Raw genomic sequence first — 20,474 nt, 5'->3', positions numbered from 1 at the left:
CCCCCCCCCCCCCCCCACCGCACACGGAAAGGGGTGCTGGTGACCACTCCGCGAGAGCTGCGGGCCTTTGCACGGCCTCTCCCTGGGAGCAAGGGGCTCCCAGGCCCCCTAGGCAGGGCAGTGCCAGAGGGGACTCTTGGAGGGACCTTGAGCCAGGGCAGTGGCTCTGACCCCAGGGCCAATCCCCCCGCACCACCCCCCTTCATGGGTCGACCAGCTTGTAAATGGGGTCGGGGAGCGGGGCTGCGAACCGACACAGTGCCCTGCCATCCAGGGCGGCAGTGGATGCAGCTTCTCCCAAGGCCCCATGAGGGTAGGGGTGGGGGCAGGCTGGCTTTTCTCTGGGGCCCCGGGGGACCCCCTGTGGCCACAGCTGGCTCCCTCAAGCCCCTCTTCGGGTTCTGGGATTCCTGAGAGGGCCCATCCCCACTCAGGGTGGTCTCCTCAGGAACCTTACTCTCTGAGCCTTCTGGGGTCTGGGGACCGGAATGTGCGCCCCAAGGGCCTCTCCCCAGCTGCCCAGCAAAGCGTTCCCGGGGAGGCCCAAGAAAGGGCCTAAGTCCCCGGGGGCGGGCCTTTCCAAACCCCGCCCCCGTCCCCCTCCCCCAGGCCCGAGTCCACAGCAACAGGCAACTGCGCCAGGTCTTGCTTGTTCAGTGAGAGTTTATTGGTCCTTAGCAAGACATCTCAGTTACCAAGGCAAATTCACATACACGACTGCAGGTAAAAACATGTAAAATAATATAAAAATAAATTGAAGGCTACTTTTATATATTTACTGAATTAAGTAGTGTAATAAATACTATAATAAGCAAAAGCTTCAATCACACAATTCAGTTTCACTGAAGTTACAGTAGTGTTTGTAAATATGAGTTTTAAAATTTAAGTTACAAATATTAAAGCACTGAAAAACTAGTATAAAAGTGAATTTTGGCACGTAAGTGAGCTCTGCTGTCATTAGTATTTGACGACCTGGGACGAGGAAGCCTTTTCTCACCTACTTTTTGAGGTACAACTATCCAACTAGGTCAGCAACGCGCTGGAATACTTAATAGTTTACAATCTTTGAGTTAATTTTCCCTTTTGAGAAGCTCAAAGAGCAACCTAGAGCTTATTACTGTGCAAAAATTCTCCAAAATCCTAATAGAATTTAGGAGGGAACTTTTTCTTGCGACCCACAGGGCCCAGTGTCCTGCCCTCAGGTCAGAGAGCCCCCAGGGCTCGGATGGGGCCAACTGGACTCCTTGCCAGCAGCCCCTCCCTAGGGTGATCCCTTTTCTCCAATTTCTGCCTCCTCCTTCCAATCAAAAAAAAAAAAAAAAAAAATCCCACATCAAAACGCAAAATAACCCATAACTTCAGCGACTTCAACGTTATCACACTCACTCTGGGTGATATAAAACTGAAGCTGCTAATAGGAAAGTTGGCAAAAAGCACGTAAGCCCCTGGAGGACTTCTGCCTGTCCTTAAGGAACCGACTCCACCTGATGTCTCTGCTGGGTCCCTGGCATCCACTCTGAAGGTCAAAATCTACAACACAGTGTCATGGCCTTTCCTCTGGAGATAGCCTAAGACCCTATCCCACCACCTGGAACTCCCAGAGGAAACAGGTGGATATTAAACTTCACAGTCAGAACCCAGATGCACCTGACAGGTCCCAGAAGGCGCAGTGTGGGAGGGATCCCTGCCTCAGTCCTCAAAGAGCCCACATAGCTCGTGTGCCTCTTCACCAGGGGCACAGCAAGTGTGCCCCGAGGAATGCCCTTTCGCCAGTGTGCCCCTTCACACTCCCGAGCAGGCTGAGGAGCGTCAACGGAGGCCTCAGCCAGTTCTGCCTTTTTGGCTTTGGAACTTCTTAACGTTTTGACTTTTTTCAATCACAGTTTCATATTCAAGTTGAGGTAATCACAGTTTTCCCTCTAACAGTAGAGGAATTGGGACAGTGGGGCAAGTTGGTGAGAGAGCATTTCTGTGGACAACGGTCAGAAACCAAGACCACCACGTAGTACAGCCCCACGCAGTGGGAAGACCCGCTTTTATGCACGGGCTCTGAACCCTCTTTAAAAACTCTTCTGTGCAGCAGCCAGGAAATGGCTCGAGCTCCTCAATCTAGAGCTTTCATTTAAAAGTTCACAGCAACCCACCTGGAGTAAATGGCCTATGGTTCTCCTACCCCACCCACCCACCCCACTTCTCCCTTTTCTAAGGCTGCTCAAGTTTGAGTTTTTAAAAAGAGCTCAGTAGAGCTAAAAGAAGCTACAGTAACTCATTGCTTATTTCATCAATTGCACTTAAGATCTACGTTATTGATTCTGAAGCAGAGGCAGGCCCATATGGAGCCCAGCCTCTGGCCAACCAGAAGTGAGGTGCTCCCAGACTTGGGCTCCACACCTGCACCCTTGTCACCACCAGCTTTGGGAGCTGGGACTGGAGCACTTGGGCCTTTTCAGAAGGCTTTCTTCATGCAAGATTTCTTATTTAGTGGTATTTGGAGTTTTGTTCATTTGGCTTCAAATACAGATTATTTTTTTCTAATATAAGTACATTTTACTGACAAGCCCTTAACACCTGCTTTGCTACTTGCATGGAGGCCTCTGAATGACCAGGCACACAGAACACATGTGCTCCGTCCTTTCTTAGTCTCTCCTCTGTGCCAGGGGCCGTTCTCAAAAACCCCTCTACATTACTGGAAACTGCTGGTTTCGTCTATGTGCTTCTTCCTAAGGCATGCAAAAAAATATGCGAAATTCAGAAAGCATTTACAATCTAGGCAGCTGAGGCGCTGAAGTCCTAACAGACATCACCCAAATATCAGTGCCTGTGACCTCCCCCCCCCCAATACTAATTCTGGAAGCCAGGCACGGGATGCATTTGTAATTCCCCTCTGCTTTACGGTCCAGCTGAAAACAAAGCCACTGGAAGGAATTCTAAACTGGATATTGGAATTCTTTGAAATTCCCAGTCTACAGGAGCCAAACAAGTCCAGGGCCAGCAACAATGCTTGGGGACATACGTTTCCTGAAGTTTGTGGCTGCAAACCAAGGCTTCCTTGGCAAGGCTCAAGGGAGGGCTGGGTGCTGGAGAGTGAGCCCCCTTCAGGGATACCTCACAAGTTATCAGAGCCCTGGGCCTAACACTAAGCAGTAGCAGGATGCTCCCCTCAAAAGTGAGGCAAAGCATCACCAGGGAGGCTGAAGCAGCAGGTTTGCTCTTGCCCCTGAATGAGGCAAACCAGAGTGATGCCATGAGGGGAGCTCAAAACCAACTTCCAGGGAGACTGCTTGTATCAACTGAAAAGCCACATGCTTCTGGAAAGCAACATGCCTTTCCCCTCAGTTTAGTGTGTAAGGGACATCCCCTCATCTTAGAACAAGCTGTTGGTCTCAGCCCAAGCTGCTGGCTCTGTGGGTGGAGTTTGGGCAGGGCTTGGGTTGCTCCCCGCAGGACTGGGCCCAGGGCCAGTGCGGCCTGCTCCTTCAATGCAAGGGGCCTAGCAGAAAGACAGGCACTCCACTGGGGACAGGGCTCTCCTGGGACAGTGACTGAGGCCAATGCCTGTGGTAGCTTGGTCCCCCAGGCATGGCCACAGTTCAGGCAGCCAGGGCTCCTTCTGCATCCCAACAGCTCCTCTGTGTAACAAATGCTTCTCCCCACCGTCACAGTGCCTCAGCAGCCCGGAGGAGATACTATTACCAGAGACCCAGAGGTTCCAGGGCTGCCAGCCGCACACACAGGGCAGTCCCTATCTGCTCATCCTCCACGAGGAACCCCCCACCCCCCATCAGTGGTGCAGGCGATGCTCTTCAGCGCTGTTTAGAGAATAAAGACAACATGCACTTAAGCCAGTACACAAAGGCCAAGAAGAACAAAGACAGCCCCTTAGGGAGGGGCCTCGGGGAGAGCTGAGGTTAAGTAATGCCATTTCTCGACGTCCGCCTCCAGGGTGGACGGCCTCCAGGACGTATGGCCCAGCCTTCCCTACGGCTTCTGCTCAAAGAGGTCGTGATACTCCTGCTGCTCCAGCTCTCGGTTATACTTCTCAATTTCCCGGTTGGCCTCTTCCACGTAGTCATTCATGAACTGGTCCATGACTGGCACCTCATTAAGGAAGAGAGTCCTGAGCCGGGAGGACAAGGGAGACTGCCCAGGCCCAGAGGGATCTGTGGGCAGCTGAGGTGGGGGACACTGAAGTAGTGAACGCCCAGCCCACACAAAGCCTACCTGCGGGGCTCTTTTTAGATACTGGCCACACCCCAGCTACAGAGAAGAGGCCAGGGTTGGCACAGGTTCCTTCGTGAGGTCCTAGAGCTGAGTCCTTCGGCTTTCATGAGCACAGACTCCTGTCCACCTTCTCCCAGATGAACTACTGCAATCATGTCTACTCTCCAACTTGTAAATTATGATCCGATGACCACAGCTACATTTAAACTACAACCCACAGATGCTTCAGCAATCACTGAATGAAGGCGAAATTAATTTTAATGACGGTAGAAGGTCCAAATGAAGTCTGCCTCTGTGGCTTGCTGTGTGCTCCCAGAACCCAGCCTGCTCTAGGGGGTGGGCCACAGTGGCTCTAGCAGACACCCTCTTTAACGATCAGGCTTCCACACACTCCCAACCTGGCCACCACAGATTCTAAGGATACGTGGGTGAAAATCAGTCTTGTCACCAAAGAAGTTGACAAACTGGGTGCCATTGTAAAAGTAGCCTGCAGGCAGGGGGTCCAGGTGGCGTTTCACCTGTAGGAAAAAAGAGTCCTGTTAAAATTATCTGACCACTTTCTATCATTTACTCATTCATTAAAAACAAATAAACAAGCCTATGACCTTAGCAAGATAGCCCACTCTGCCCCATGGAAAGCTAGACACGCAAAGCAATGTCCTCCCCGCAGCGGTCCTCAAGTAGTGACTGATGGAGGTTCCTGAGCTCTCAAGGAGGAATTCTGGGAGCTTCTTGTGGGATTAAGCTCCACTCATCCTCAGTAGGACTGGTTTGATGACACACCCTTTGTTATCTGTCCCCCCTTCTTTCTCTCCCTTACTTTCCCACTTCCCTGCTAGCGTCTCCTAGAATCACTTCCAAAATAAGCTACGTGCACTCAAATCCATGTTCAAGGTCTGCTTCTGGGGGAAGACACACTACAAGGACTGCCTTCTGAGGTACCCACAGTCTCCTCCCCAGGAGTACCCAGTGTTGCCCAGGAGAGGAGCTGGATATGAACGGACCTCCTCAAGTCCAAAGCAGGGGCTCCTGGGGTCCCAGAGCCTCTCCCACCCACTCATTACTGGGAAAAGTGGCACAGGCTGTGCTGGGGCCTGGACTCTGTGTCTCTTGTAGCCTTTGCCCCCAAGTCCCTCAGGAAAAGCTCCCAGTGGGGGATCAGGACTGGGGCAGACAGTCAGCCTGAAGGCTGAGGGGCTCATCAAAGAGCGTCTCATGCAGGTCCCAGGATTTTACCCCCTGCTTAGCAGCAGCTTCAGTCTGGATCTGGACAGTTTTTCCTGGGCTCTGTTGCTTTATCTGTGGTTTATCTAGCACGGAGGGATGGGAGCAGAAAGGATTTCTGTGGCTGCTTCAAAAGTATGTCAAAACAGGGCTCCACGTCACCCCTTCCTCCCACAGGCACTGCTTCTCCTCTATCTCATGCCCAGGTCACACCAGAAGTCACTCTACCCTCTTCCTCTCTCAGGCTACAAGGCTGGACGGTCTGAGGTTCCTCTTTACCCAGCTTCCCTCTGTGGCTTAAGAGAAGCAAGACCTCCAGCACGCCCTACAAATAGTCCCCTCACTCGGGTTCCTAAAGGATGGAGCTGTGCCAGCCCAGGATAGCCTTGGGGCTCTTAGGGGACTCACGTGGATGTTCCTGATCTCCTGCTGGGTCAGCATTCCCCTGGTCTTCAGGGCTTTCCTCTGAGGCTTCTGTGCAGAGATGGAGGGAGGGAGGGGGTCAGGTCCCAACAGAGCTGATGGAGTACATGGGCGGGTGAGGGCTTAGGGCTCTGAGGGCCAGTTACATGACTAAGATCCCAGCGGCAGGGAAAGAAAGCACAAGCACTGTCACGGCCCGGACACAATATCCTGCCTGTCTGCCCCTCAAGGAGACCACCTGCCACCATAGAAGCCTGTGGGCCGGGGGAACAAGCAGCAGAGGAAACACCAGTGCTTCTGCAAACAGCATGTTCCTGTCTCTGCAGACCCTCGACTCTAAGCCCCACCAGCGCCAGCTATGCAGACAAAGGGACAACATGAGGTCCCCTCGTCAACCATTTACGAGTTTATCCAGTTTATCTGAGAAAGACACAGCCTACAGGCAGCCATCCCTCAGTATAAAAGGTTCCAACCAAGCATCTACAAAGGACCCAGGGCCCAGCCAACTCTATTTCCAGAGTTTTAAGTCAAGCTACAACCCTGAGGCTGTGCTAAGAGGCCTAGCACCGACAGCCGGCGGGTTTTAGAGGATTTTAACTCCAGTCTGGGTTTGATTGATTTTAACTCCAGTCTGGTCTTTTCTTTGCAGTACTGGACTAAAAACGCTTACGTGCACCTATAGGCAAGCACCGTCTTCCCTCACGCCTGGTTCCAGAGGCCTGGGCTCACTGGTATCAATGTTTAAAGTCTTGGTTTGCAAATAGCTGTGAGCGTATCTTTGTTGTTTCTCTTTTCTAGAGAGAGAACCCAAGTGCAGGGGGATTCTGGGCTCAGAACACAGGACAGCCCCTGAAGGAGGTTCAGCTAAGAAAAGACATTTTGAGTTTAGACCACCAGGCTGGCCCAGGATCCACATGAACCACCAGCTTTCACCCAGGTTCTAGTTAAGCCACCTAACAGCTGCAATTTGCCTCGGCAAAAGACTTAGACATGGCGGTAAGAACAGGTCTGCCCTGAGGTTACCCTGAGTGGCTTCCCCCCAGTGGCAAAGCATCCCTGAAAGTGCTGGCTGAGCCTGTGAAGGGTGGACCAGGAGCGAGGTCATGGAGGGGCTTCTACCCCAAGGCCAGGAGCAGCTCTGAGGTGTGCTGGTCACATGTGTGCCAGAGGTGTCTGGGCTTTGGAACCACCTGCTTAGCTGACTGCCGCAGCCAGTCCTTGACGCTTTCTTCTTTCAGGGAGCAGCCGATGAACACGAGGTAACACTCCTGCTGCCCGTTGCTGTCTTGAGGTGTGGTTCGGGAATCCGGCGGTGGTGAGGGTCCCTCCAAAACTGGGACAATGCTCAAAGAATTGGCCAAAGTGTTGTGGCAGACCTCCATGGCCCTCTCAGAGTCTGTAGGGAGAATACATGTAGTCCCTGAGCCCCAAAACAATAAAGCTACACTAAGACTGTAACGTGCAGATAGTTGGGGACAGATTCCTGTGACATATGCAGGAGGGAGAACTGCCATTATTGGTGGCAAGTTATAAAGGCCGAAGTAAGAGACGGAGGAGCAATGTAAATTTCTGGCTTGGCTGATTTGGTAATCAGGTGGACGTCACTAACCCAGAAGGGGACTACAGGAAGAGACCCCTTGGGTCTCGGCAGAGGCCTGAGAGGGCAAGGGAGGAGGGAGTATCAACATACAAGTGGTGCAGGAGGGTCACATAACAGGAACAGGAAAGCTAGCACTGGTTTTTTTGAGGTTCCCCTAAAAAGCAGGACGAGAAAGGGATCCAAAACAAAGAGAGGTTAACTTTGAATAAGAAAGGGGTCAAGAGAAGGTCTAAATAAACGTGACAACAAGGTGAGAGGGAAGGGGGAGGCATTATGACCTCTGAAGCAAGCTGTCTGCCGGAGCCTGAGAGAAGGCTTGAGTAAGGGGCCAGAGTTTCAGATTCAATAACATAAGTCAGGCCAAAGACATGGGTGAAGGACCTTGAGAGATTCTTCTACATAGGTGATGTCATCTAATTCTCCCATCTGAACCCATACGGTCTCATGCTTAAAATGCTCAGTGGCTCCCTATGGCCGACACTGATGGTTGCCTGCCCGGCATACTGCTCTTTCTCCAATACCAATTCCCCAGAAGGTGGTAACTCAGTCCTGGACAATCAGAGAAGTCTGCGGAGGAAGCGGCAGGAGGTGCTTCAGTAAAAGCTGTCTGTATTGATAAAGCCACCCACAGGAAGAGCCTCTCCTATCAGCTGAAGGTCATGTTCGGATGTGCCACCTTGACCTGTAGCACTACCTGGCAACGAGGGGTGGGAACCTGAGGACAAGCTGACATACCAAGAACGGAAAAACACACATTACCTGTGTCCTCAAGGGCTTTGCTCCGCTGCCCGACCTCTTGACTTCTTATTACGTAGCTAACACCTGCTAGTTGAGTTGGTGTTTTCTGTTATAACAGCTAAAAATGCCTTAACAGACATATTCCCGCCAGGCCTCAGCCATAGTGAACCCTCTTTGGTTCCTGCAATGTGCCTTTTTTGCCTTGGTTCCAAAGCACATGCTCTGCCTTTTTCCTGGAATACTCTCCCCTTTCTCAATGTTGAGTTGACTAACTCCTTGTTTTGAGGCCTTCCCTGACCTCCAGCTCAGGATGGACAGACTTCCGAGCACGAGGGCTCCAGAGATCTAAGGCTGATAAATAAGGAGAAGGCAAGTGGAAGGCTTGGAGACTTTGGCAGAGATGGATCTGGACCTGGAGAGCTGGGGCAGCTCCTGGTGACAGGTCTAGGAGGCCATGGATGGCTTGAAAAGGGTGGAGTGAGAATCTCTGGAACAAGGACGCCAAGGAGCTGTGAGGAGAGGCCCTGGGCAGGCCATCCAGGGAGGAAGATAGGACACATCCTCCACTATGGAGCAGGATGTGCAGAAAAGTGGGAGGACCAGAAGAGCCACCGGTGTCAAGCCCAGATGGGAGGGTTTTCGAGAGAGTCTGAGAGGTATGTGTGGTCTGCAGAGCACCAGTAGAAGCTATGAACCCACATCAAGAGATGTAAGCATTCCGCAGCACAGGACTCCCAGATCCAACTGCCCCAGTTACCTGAAAACTTCACTTTGCCCAGGATGTGGTAGATGTTTCCAGAGAAGGGACTTGGCTTGATGGAAGACTGAATTGCTGGTGGAGGAAGAAGACAAGGCTGTCACCTACCTGGGGGCAGAGGCCAAGTTCAGGGCACACAGCTGGGAGGGTTAGCGACTGGGAAGGAACCCTACTCGAGGGGCCAGGGCTCATAGGCTATCCCTCCACCAGATCCTCCCCAGTGGCTCTGCCACTGTTCCCAGGAATGGGGCACTCCTGGATCCTCAAATCCCTCTGCCTGTTTTCGGACCCCAATGGCAAGGAGAAAAGACAGCACACATAATACTAAAATGTGCCGGGAAGCAGGGACACCTCTGGCGAACTCTTTTATCAGGGTCTGGGACATGTCCCAACCAAGGCTTACCTTTACACTTGGCCATGAAGCGAGTCTTCTCCAAGGGACGACCAAACCAAACACAGATCTGAACCATTAGTGGAAAGACTGATCCAGCATCAAATTTACCTTCATACCTTAAAAAGTTTAAAAATTTGTAAGCATTAGTAATTGGGGCTTTGAGTGTTATTATATACCACTCATGGATGAATTAAATATCATTCATCCTGTAATATTTGAGTTCTTTCTTATGTGCCATTTTGTGTACAAAACACTTATTTTACATTTGGATGTGCATAGGAACTAAAAGCTGGGGCATCTCTGCTCTATTTTCTCAGTTTTGAATTCAGCAGACATAATGCCAACCACAGACTCATTAAGAAGATGCCATGTTCAGGGGCACCCGGCTGGCTCAGCGGGTGGAGCATGCGATTCTTGACCTTGGGCTTGTGAGCTCAAGCCCCACATTGGGGGTAGAGATTGTTTAAAAGTTTTTTTAAAAAGGACTTGCTATACTCAGAGCATTTAAAAAGTTTAAGTTTTTATTATAGAAAATTTCAAACACATGCAGAGATAGAGAGATAGTGCAATAAACCCCCATCACCCAGCTTCCAAAGTTAGGGAATTGTCATTCCTTCTTTGAATTATTTCCTTGTGATGAATCCCCATGATGGAATCAATCCAGGAAAGGGTGTAACCATCTCATGGGTAATAATTTATACCACTCTCAGTAGCAGAAGAGTGTTTCAATTTCACAAGTCCCCCAGCAATGATTCTTACAGATATTTTTGGTTAAGTGTAATAGGTGTCAATCAAATGCACAGTAAGGCATCATTTTACATTCCTAAATATTACTAAAATGGAATTCTGTTACCATGGCTGCCATATATACTTGCTCTAAAGTGAACTCTGCAGGGGTGCCTGGGTGGCTCCATTGGTTAAGCGTCCAACTCATGGTTTCAGCTCAGGTCATGATCTCAGGGTTGCCAGACTGAGCCCTGCTTGGGCTCTGTGCTCAGCATGGAGCCTGCTTGAGATTCCCTCTCCCTCTCTCTCTGCCCCTCCCCCCTGCTCATGCTCTATCTCTCTCTAAAATAAATGAATCTTAAGAAAAAAGCGAACTGTCCACATCTATATGGGCTGGGTTACTTTTCTTCAATATAAAAATAAGCTTCTCAAATATTATATTAACCCTTTTCCACATATGATGCAAACATTTTCTTCCAGTCTATTATATTTTCTTATTAGTTTCCTTTGCTTTAAAATAGCCCTATAGATTTGAATTTTATATCATGTGTACTGTTGAAAGTATCTTACTCTTTATGCTTTCTTTAAAGTAAGGTGCTGGTATAACATTTTTACAGTACTGACATGTTCTTCTTGCCCTCTCCCAAGATACGGGAGACCCTCAGCCTCTCTGGTTTCTTTGTTCAGAGCCTGAATCCTTAGGGAAATTAGAAGGGGCCAAGGGAAGAGTGAAGGTTTCCTGCCAGACTAGAAACAAGCCTTCTACCAGAGGAGATGGGGGTGGGGTAGATGAGCACAGAGAGGATTGTGGGAGGGAAATGGCTGAGAATCTGCACAGCACAGAGCTGAGCACAGAGCTAAAGCCTATTCACTCTCTGAGGTGATGGACTCTGACTCAGTGAAGGAGGGGGAAAATATACAGGGATGTGTAGGAGTCTGATGGCTGCCATCTTGTTAAAAGATTAAATTATCTGACTCCTAGGAAGGCACTTAGGAGGGGGAGGGCCCAAAGGGTGGTTTTGAGGCCCCTCTATCTGTAATTCTCTATAAGGACTGATCTCCCGGTAAAGAGAAGGCTTCAGACTTGAGATTCACAGAGCCCTCTAATGAACCCTTTATACCTGGCTCTCTCTTGGATCACTCTGCCTCCAGGAAGGTCTGTGCCCTAAGCTAGGTTCATGTGCACAATGCCCACAATGAGTCACCACGGACTACAGAACAGGTGCTTCCCTAGGCACGAGGTGGAGACAGCAGAAACGCCAGGCCCAGGCCCAGAGGTGTGGCAGGAAAAGGGTCAGTAGCTGCAGTCACTGGAGAGGAAGGTTTCACCCAGAAGCTCCATCTGTTTCTTTTTAGCTAAGATATAATTGTCTTGTTCAGGCATAAGGCATGATCCACTTACCCACTGTTTAAGCAAGTATGATGTAACTCAAATCAGAGGTTCCTTCCAGAATATGCCTGAAAATCTTTAATTTCACATACTGGACTTGTTTGTTTTACCAGCATAGTGCAATCAGTTTTTTGCTGGTATGAAATACAGGTGAGGTAAGGGGTGGTGTGGAGGACACAGAAAGGTGTCTGGGGGAAGTGAGTAAGCATAACAAAGATAATCCAAATTAACACGAGAGAATACCTCTGGCCAAGCTTTAGTAACGATCTTCCCTTGAACCTTCAACAGAGCAGAACCCAGTTATCCGTTCTATACAGGAAGAAGCACAGCATGGTGGTTGAGCGTACGGGCTCTGGAGCCACACAAGCTGGGCTTGAAATGCAGCTCTTTCACTTACTGGCTGTATGAATTTGAACACACCATTTAACTCCTCGCTGCCTCCCTTACCTTATCCTTAAAAAGGAGGAAAACAATGGAGTCTACCTCGCAGGCTTGGTTTGAAGATTAATGACATAACACAGGTAGAGCTCTTAGGGTGGCACTGTCCAACAGAACATTCTGTGATGATGGAAATGTTCTGGATCTGCGCTGTCCAACGTGGTAGCTGCTGGTCGCAGGTAACTACTGAGCACTTGAAGTGTGGCTTGTATGAGAGACTTATTTTACTTAATTTTTATTAATTTGCATTTTATTGAGTAGCCAAATGTGGCTGGTGGCTACCATCCTGGAGAGCTTAGAATAATGTGTAGCACACAGTGAGTGCTTAAGTGATGTCACCACTAGGATGACTACAGCGCCCCTGGCTTTCTCTTTCCTCCTCCCCTCCCTTTTGGAGGAGAGGTTCACCTGCTGCAAGGCTGCCAGGAGAGAATAAATATCCCCTGGGCCACAGCAGGGAACTACCTGTCAGGTGGGACCCCCTAGAGGACTGATAGTATTCTTAGGAGCGACTCTCTCATCTGGGAAGGCTGTAACTCCTTGGTTCCATGCCAGCCACCTCACCCTCACTAAAGGCTAGAGGAAACAAAGGCCATGGTGTGCTTGGTGCCCATAGGGGCACTCCCTAAGTCTCAACATCCAGCAAGGCTCCCAAGTTGAAGCCCAAGATGTGTGGAGCACTGGGCTCCTGGCAAGACCAGCAGCTGTTGGGACATGGCAGGCCATCCCAGCTGCCACTGTTACCCTTGTAGAACACTTGAAATTTCACCCCCCCTTTTTTTCCTGTAAATGAATAAATCATTGTGTTTACAAAGAAATCTTAGCTACTTTTCAATGATGATACTTGCCAGCCAGGGTACATTAAATATCGAGATCGTAGCATCTGAGGACTTGAAAAACTATTTTCTGAGAGAATCAGCTCAATATCTTCATTCCTTTGAAAACAGGCAGAAAAACCCAGGTTAATTAGGATGATCAATCTTAACCTGCCCATTTTGCTGCCCCCCCCCCAATAGAGGCACAAGCACGTATGCATACATTTTTCTGTTATTGCACACCTAGACCTTTCAGTATGCCTCCCTCTCCTAAAAACAAGGACATTCTCTTTCAGAACGACAGTATTATTATTATACCCGAGGAATTTAATACTGTGGATCAGCAGTACTGGTATCACCTAGAAGCTCATCAGAAACACAAAATCCTAGGCCCCACTCCAGACCTGCCGTATCAGAACTCTTATTTTAAGAAGATCCCTAAGAGATCTATATGCACATTAGAGTTGGAGAAGTACTGATCTAATCCATTTTCAACTTTTCCCTGTTTTGCCAGAGAGGGGACCCAGGAACCAATCAAGGACTGCTTATTGAATTTACAATCTTTATTTTCCTTTAATGTGGAATAATTCTTCCAAATTTTTTGTTTGTTTCTTTGACATTTTTGAAGAGTACATGCCGGCTGTCCTGTGTCCTACAATCTGGATCTGTCTGGTTGTTTCCTTATAATTAGATTCAGTTAAACATTTTTGGTAAGACTAATACCTAGGTGATGTTGTGTCCTTCCGAGAGCATCACATGAAGGAGGCACATGATGTCAGTCTGTCCACTTAGTGGTCTAGGTTTAATCATCTGGTCAATGCCATGCCGACTAGATCTCTCCACTGTGAAGGTACTTTCCCCTCCTCGTAAGCAGTAAGTAGCCCGCGGAGCGATACTTTGACACCAGCTAACATCCTTTTCATCAACAACCTGTCACCCCCTGCTCTTAGTATCCACTGATGATTCTTGCCTAAATCAAGTATTATAGTATACTAACAGTTACAAAATAGTGACTTTCTAGTTCTATAAACCCTTATTTATTAGTGTTAAGAGATTTACTGTTCCGCCCTCCTCATTTTTTTAGTATCACCATGGACTCATTTTATTCCATGTGCTGTAATTCCTTATTATATTCGTTTTCTCTTATGCTCGTGTTGTTCCAGATTTGTCTAGTGGGAGCTTCTTGAGCCACCTCTGGTATCCTTTTGACCTATCTCTACTAATCTTTGAGTACCTCCTTGCTTTTTTAGCAGAAAATGTACCAGGGTCACCTGTATTTTCCCTGCCCTAGACCTGCAATCAGCCAATTCTCCAAGGAGTCCTGATACCTTGTACTGGGGACTGGTATATAGAAATGAGGATCTAGAGGTAGGGGTGTTTATTCTACTGTGGTATTAGTATTTCTGGTCCCTTTCGATGGGAAGAGCTAGGAAATATACACTATTTTGAAATAATGAATTTATATTGACTCCCACAATTCAAATCCACCATTCAGAGGGTTTTTCTTTACCTTTCCCACTTCGTATTTATAATTTTTCTTATCTAACAAGTGATGTTGTTTGAATCAGGGTTCCAACAGAGGATTACGTTTGAAAGTTACTTGAATTAATTGCTGTGTGTGTGTGTGGTTCTTATTACTTTGGTATACAGATGGATTCACTTTTTTTGTTTTATTTAGTTTTATCCCTCTTCGTTAATTTCTGAATATGTAAAATATTTACCTTGCTCAAAGTCAAAATTATATAAGAGTATATAACTGTTGGCATATCATTGTGGAGCAAATAAATGAGCTATATGACCAGTTGTTTTCTCTCCATACACATCCACACACACAAGGTCATCAAGTCTCTATTTTTAGTTTGTAATTTGGACCCAAGTCCATGAAGGAAAAAGGTCATTTCTCTCTGTTCTCTATGCCATTTCTTTCACATCTTAACACAAGGAATACTGAGAGTCTTGACCTCATCCTTTAATGCATGAAAATGTGATGCATCAAAACAAAATATCTCAGGGCACCTGGCTGGCTCAGTCGGTAGCGCGTGCCACTCTGGATCTCGGGGTTGTAAGTCTGAGCTCCATGTTGGGTGCAGAGAATACTTAAAAATAAAATCTTGGGATGCCTAGGTGGCTCAGTTGGTTAAGCCTCCGACTCTTGATTTCAGCTCAGGTCATGGTCTCAGGGGTCGTGAGATTGAGCCCCATGTTGGGCTACATACTCAGCATGGAGTTGGCTTGGGATTCTCTCTTTCCCTCTCCATTTGCCTCTTCCCCTGCTCGTGCTCTCTCTCTCAATAAATAAACTCTTAAAAAAACAACAACAAAATATCTCAAAACAGTACAGGATACTGACACATGGGGTCCTCTTGCTGATTTTTACATAACATCAAAAGCACTTCTATAAATGTGCAGGTCTTAGATACAAGAGAAAGACCCTATGGGCCATATCCAGAGTGCTGCATCTGAGAAAGCGGCTGGTCCTACAGGGTGAAGTAAACTTGGTAAATTTACCTGGTGACAATCCCATTTTCTGCAAGAATGAAGGCTGCAGTAGGATTGGCAGCCCTGATGAGGCTCTGCAGCTGGACAAGGAGAGGGTGCCTCTGCTCCGTGGTGTGACTGGTGAACACCACATTACTCACCAGGCCTGGGAAATAAAACCAAGAACAGTTCAGGCTTTAGTCCTGACTGGCGCTGAGGGCTCACACAATGTGAGCCTCCGCTCTCTCCCTGATCATCCCTTCCAGTAGCTCTCTTATGTAGACACCCCTGACCCCCGATAGCTGCTCCCCTGTCTCTCACTGCCACTTCTTGGAGTGAATGGCCTCAAGCCTGTGGCTGCCTCACTTCTTAACCTCCTCTACTTTCTCAGATCTGCTCTCCAGCTGACACCTGGAGCTTCTTCATCAAAGGGCCCTTTCCACATCCCTTGTCCTTAACCTCTTCCGGAACCTGTGCTACACACCATCACCAGTTTACACCACAGACATTTACCAAGCACTAACCATACGTCAGGCACTCGCCATTAGATTCTCAGAGAGTACACAGCTAAGGAGTCACTCACAGGGACCTACAATTCTAAGATAAGTGCTAACACAGATATTCACACAGTCATACAGTAAGGAAGAGTGCTGCAGGCAATGAGGGATTGTGGAGTAGGTAACAATCCCTCCCAGCCTTTTATGAAAATATAGAAGGAAAATCTATGCTACAGAGAATCTGGAAATCAGGGAAGTTATCATATCCTACCATGCTAACATATTATAATACGTCTTCCATACTCACTCCTGTTTTGACATAGTTATGATCAGAGCATATACACAATTTCCACTATAAGATCACTTGCATTTTTTATTCAACCATTTTTATTCACTTATTGTGAAAATTTCAAACACATACAAAAATTTTAAAAGTAGTACAATGGACTCCCATGTGCCCATCACCTGGCTTCAAGAATTAACAACACTTGGCTAACTGTATTTCTTCCATATCGTATTTTCCCCTTTCCCCTGGATGATTTTGAAGTCAATCCCAGACACCTTATTATTTCATCCAAAAATATTTTAGTATATATCTCTGTAAGATAAGCACCCTTTAAAAATTAATAATTAACAATAAATTCTTCAATATAAAAAATATAGTCTATGTTCTCTAAGAATGTTTTCTTAGAGTTAGTTTTTTGAACCAGGAACCAAAGTCCACACAATATATTTCACTGACACATCTCATAATTCTCTTTCAACATGCAGTGTCTCCTCATTTCTTTGTAATTTTATTGTTGAAAAGCTGTATCCTGTAAATTTCTGCCAGTCTAGATTTTGCTGATTGTAACCCCATAATGTTGCTTTAACATACTAGCAGCTAGATCTCTTTCATAGATTCGATCTTTTTTGAAATATAAACTATTTTTTAAAAAATTTATTGTTCTTGGGGCTCCTGGGTGGCTCAATTGGTTAAGTGTCTGCCTTTGGCCTGGGTCATGATCGCAGGGTCCTGGGATTGAGCCCCACATCAGGCTCCCTGCTCCGCAGGGAGCCTGTTCCTCCTGCTTGTGCTCTCTCTCTGTCAAATAAATAAATAAAATATTTTAAAAAAGGATTAAAAAAATTTAAAAAATTTGTTCTATTTCTAACTTTTTAAAAAAAGTTTTATTTATTTATTTACCTTAGTGAAAGAGAGAGTGAGCGAGTGAGGTTCATACATTCAATTCATGATCAAGGAGCAGCAGGGATTAGGAGCTTCATACCAATGGTCACATGTTACATGGGGAAAGGATACATACAAAGGTTAGGCCACGTAACTGGGACCACAGACACCAGGACTTACAACTCCGCTGCTGAGCACAGAACCTCCTTCTGAAGTGTCTATGGACAGTGTGGGGATCTATCAGTTCCTTGGTTCTGAGATGTAGGTCCTAGTCTTCTCAGGTATCTGTTAGTGCTCAGCTAGTAAGCTGACCTTAGGCCTCTGCACAGTGCCTGAGAAACCTCTCAGGATTCAAGAATGAGTTTCTTCAACAGCCTTCCTTAACATCCAAGTGGTGACTGCAGCTCTGCCTCCTCCTGTCACTGGGTGAAAGGCTGCCCAGTTCCCCAAATGTGGGCTGTGGAGGCACCTGAGTCCTCCTCTAGACCTGGTGAGTGCTAAACAGCTCCTGGATTCATCATCCACTATCAATCCCGGCTACCATTTGTCTAGTTCAGACTACCAGTCTCTTTGCTAGGTCACTGCTTATTCTGTGCACTTCCAGGCTTCTCTTACTACAATTCATTCTAACTACTATAGTCAGAGTAATCTTTCAAAAACAGAAAATCTGATCATAGCAGATGTGCTCTGGTGTGTGCCCTGGGTGTGCTCTGGTCACCATGAGGCCTTCACTCTTGCTGGTCCTTCTGCCTGGAACCACCTTTCCCCTTCTCTTTGTTGGCCCAACTCCTCCTTCAGGCTATAGACAATTTGAATAGCACCTCTTCCAGAAGTCTTCCCTAATCCCCCAGGACTGGGCTGAAGCAGGCTCTGGATACAGATTTGCTGAATAAGTGAATGAATGAATCAAGTGTTCTAAAAGATACATGCAACCTGATCTCCAGGGCAGCTGCCTAAGCAGCTAAGCTGTGGGTACCCACATGCCAGAATTTTTCCCACTTCTAAGTCTGAGCAAATCCCATTCATCAGACAGCCACCTGAAAGGTTTCTAAGACTTACTGATATATATACATTTTGGGGGTAGAAAATTCATAAGTACAAAAGGGTATTCAAACCAAGCTTCTTCCTCCCTCCTCTGGCACCCTGAGTCCTAGTTCTCTTCCCCAGAGGCAACCACTGACAACCAGATTTTGGGTATGCTTTCTCAGATAGTCTATGCATATGCAAGTATTCAAGAATATAGAGAATCACATTTTCTTAAGAGCTTCTCCCACACAAAACTTCTATCCTCAAGGTCTCCACATATGACCTAGTTGTGGTAACAGCACAGACTGAGGAATTGAAATGGAGAATATGTCAGCATTTTGTTTATTCTATTTTAAAATATTTAAAAATTTCTCTTCGGCAGCTTTAACATTAAGACGGGCCATCCTCAGCCACAGTGTCAGGGAAGGCTCCTAATGAAGGTGACACTGGTTGTGCCTGTGCACTCAGTCCCATTTAGAAAGGTCACTCTGGAGGCTGCAGGGGAAGCCCCGAGGATGAGCCTGGTAAGCCTAATACCAGAACTCCATGTCCTACGGCTGCACCAGGGCCTGACTGGGGCCTCTGGAAACGGAGTGAGGCCAGGTCAGAAGGCCAGGCCCAGAATGTGGCATAGTGGGGGAAGAAAAGCGGAGTTCTAGAGGGCTCAGCACGTTCCAGAGGTGGCAAACTCGGGAGCTGGATCCTGCAAGAGGCCCCTGAGATTTCCAGGAGTAGAAGACAAGAATGGCTGTGATGGATCTTGCAGTGAGGAGTCAGCAAAAGCTGAGTGAAGACCTATAAAGGCCCTAGGACTCTGTTTAGTATCTTCTTGGGCAAAAGAAACTGGAGAATCAGACTAGTGTAAATGTGGCAACCTAAGTGGTGTGCACCAGGGTCACAAGCATAGGCCTGGCCTATTTGGGAAAAGGCTGGGGTCTGGATCTCTGATGGACACCTTGCCCAAAGTCCTGTCTGCCTCACAAGTATCATGTAGATAAACCCTGGGGGGTTGGGATTCTAGGTCAGGAATTGGACACAGAAAAGGGGCTTTGCTTTATAGGGAAAAAAAGCAAAAGGATTATCCTCAGCATTCCTTAGGCCAGCTATGCAAACCACCACCTGCCAAGAGGAAATGCCATCTGCGAGGCAGGTACAGCAGTTATCTGCAGCACAGGGCGAAGAGGCCACTGTGGGCGGTTTCATCTTGCTTGGGCCAGGAGCTTCCTTCTGTTCTGTATCAAATGGATACCCACATTTGGCCATGGTCTTACCAGTCTGGGCTGTGAGTAAGTGGACAGCCTGGTCTGCCCATTCCCCAGAATGGAGAAACACCTCTGAGGTCTGACTGTCCCAGTCTGGGCTAAAGGCTTCCAGAAGCCCAGGAGAAAGCAAAGTTTGTTTTATCTACCTATAGATACTTCCAAATGCAGGACATGGTAGCAAAATGTCTTTGTTCTTCTCTCAAATCAGCATTATACTGAATATTGTTTGCTATTTAAGGGCTGAGATTATTTCCTTATCCTTGGACTTCTGTAACACACATCATCTTGAGGCTGCGATATAGTCCCTTTCTCATTGTAAAACAATCCTTTGTTGTAAAAGCAATGAATCAGGGAGCCTGACTCAGGAACAGGAGCAAAGGGAGGCAATATGCTCCCTCGGGACATGAAGTGTTTGTCTATTGGTGGCAGATCCCACCGCCAAGCTAGCCACCAAATCTCTGAGGATAAAACAAATACTTGCGTTTTATTTCCTCCCTCCCTGGACAGCCCAAACCCGTGGTGAGCCAGGTCAGACCAGTTCATAGGGTCCTTTGGGCCCAGATGCAAGGGGGAAGATAATTACTAAGACACTGTCACTCTACAAGTCTTCTGGAGTTCAGAAACAGCATCTAAGGCCTCAAGGTCATCTGCCCACATCTGATCACATCTCTGTTTTTATACATTCACAGAATCTGACACAAGTTGCTTTTGAACACTGAGTAAGGAAGCAGTGTTAATGAAATTTGTCTATCAAGTGCCAGAGAGAATCCAGTCTGTCTTGGCCTAAAAGGGCTTTCCTCCTGTAATGCTGGCCCAGGTTTATGCGCAATGAAGATAGAGCACCTCCCCAAGGCTCTCAGGCAGGACAGTCTGACCATCGGTGCTTTGTGTGCAAAAAAACAAAGGGGCACAGAGGGAGAAAGTGCCAAGGAGCCAAGGCACATTAGGGTGACAATAATCATGTGGTGGACAGGGGATGACGATAGCCTATACCCTTGGCTTTGACCATGACTTACAAACATATATCCAAGGACCAGAAGTGATCCTTGGTTATCTCCTGGACCTATGTTTTTGCCTATGCTTTCTATCTCAAAGACAGGTTCCGCCAACCTTCCCAACCTCCCAACCTCGAAACTTAGAGCAGTTCATATTAGATACCTCTTTCTCCAAATCATGCCCCACATCTAGTCTGTCACCACATTCTACGGATCCAACCTCCATAAAATCTCCTTCATCTATCTGGATTGGGTACTGTGGGTGGACCCAGCCACCTCTATTCCACTCTGCTTCTGGGATGCAGTGCCTGGAACGCAACAA

The 20,474-nt window shown here is 47.5% G+C and overlaps 1 protein-coding gene across 1 annotated transcript in view; it reads right to left on the bottom strand.

Annotated features, from left to right (window-relative positions):
• Positions 1-645: 645 nt before the first annotated feature.
• The window catches only part of DNAAF9 (dynein axonemal assembly factor 9), a 125,136-nt gene continuing 105,307 nt past the window's right edge, over positions 646-20,474 (bottom strand). The window contains exons 30-37 of the mRNA XM_040638055.1: positions 15,235-15,370; positions 12,760-12,846; positions 9,367-9,473; positions 8,964-9,038; positions 7,059-7,264; positions 5,854-5,919; positions 4,646-4,739; positions 646-4,091 (exon numbers count right to left, since the gene is read on the bottom strand). Of these exons, the coding sequence (XP_040493989.1) occupies positions 3,979-4,091; positions 4,646-4,739; positions 5,854-5,919; positions 7,059-7,264; positions 8,964-9,038; positions 9,367-9,473; positions 12,760-12,846; positions 15,235-15,370 (884 nt within the window). The 3' untranslated portion in view covers positions 646-3,978. The remainder of the gene's footprint in view (positions 4,092-4,645; positions 4,740-5,853; positions 5,920-7,058; positions 7,265-8,963; positions 9,039-9,366; positions 9,474-12,759; positions 12,847-15,234; positions 15,371-20,474) is intronic.

Source organism: Ursus maritimus, unplaced genomic scaffold, assembly GCF_017311325.1.
Source record: "Ursus maritimus isolate PB19 unplaced genomic scaffold, ASM1731132v1 scaffold_22, whole genome shotgun sequence".
NCBI lineage: Eukaryota > Metazoa > Chordata > Mammalia > Carnivora > Ursidae > Ursus > Ursus maritimus.
This window is presented reverse-complemented; position numbering and strand designations above follow the sequence as displayed.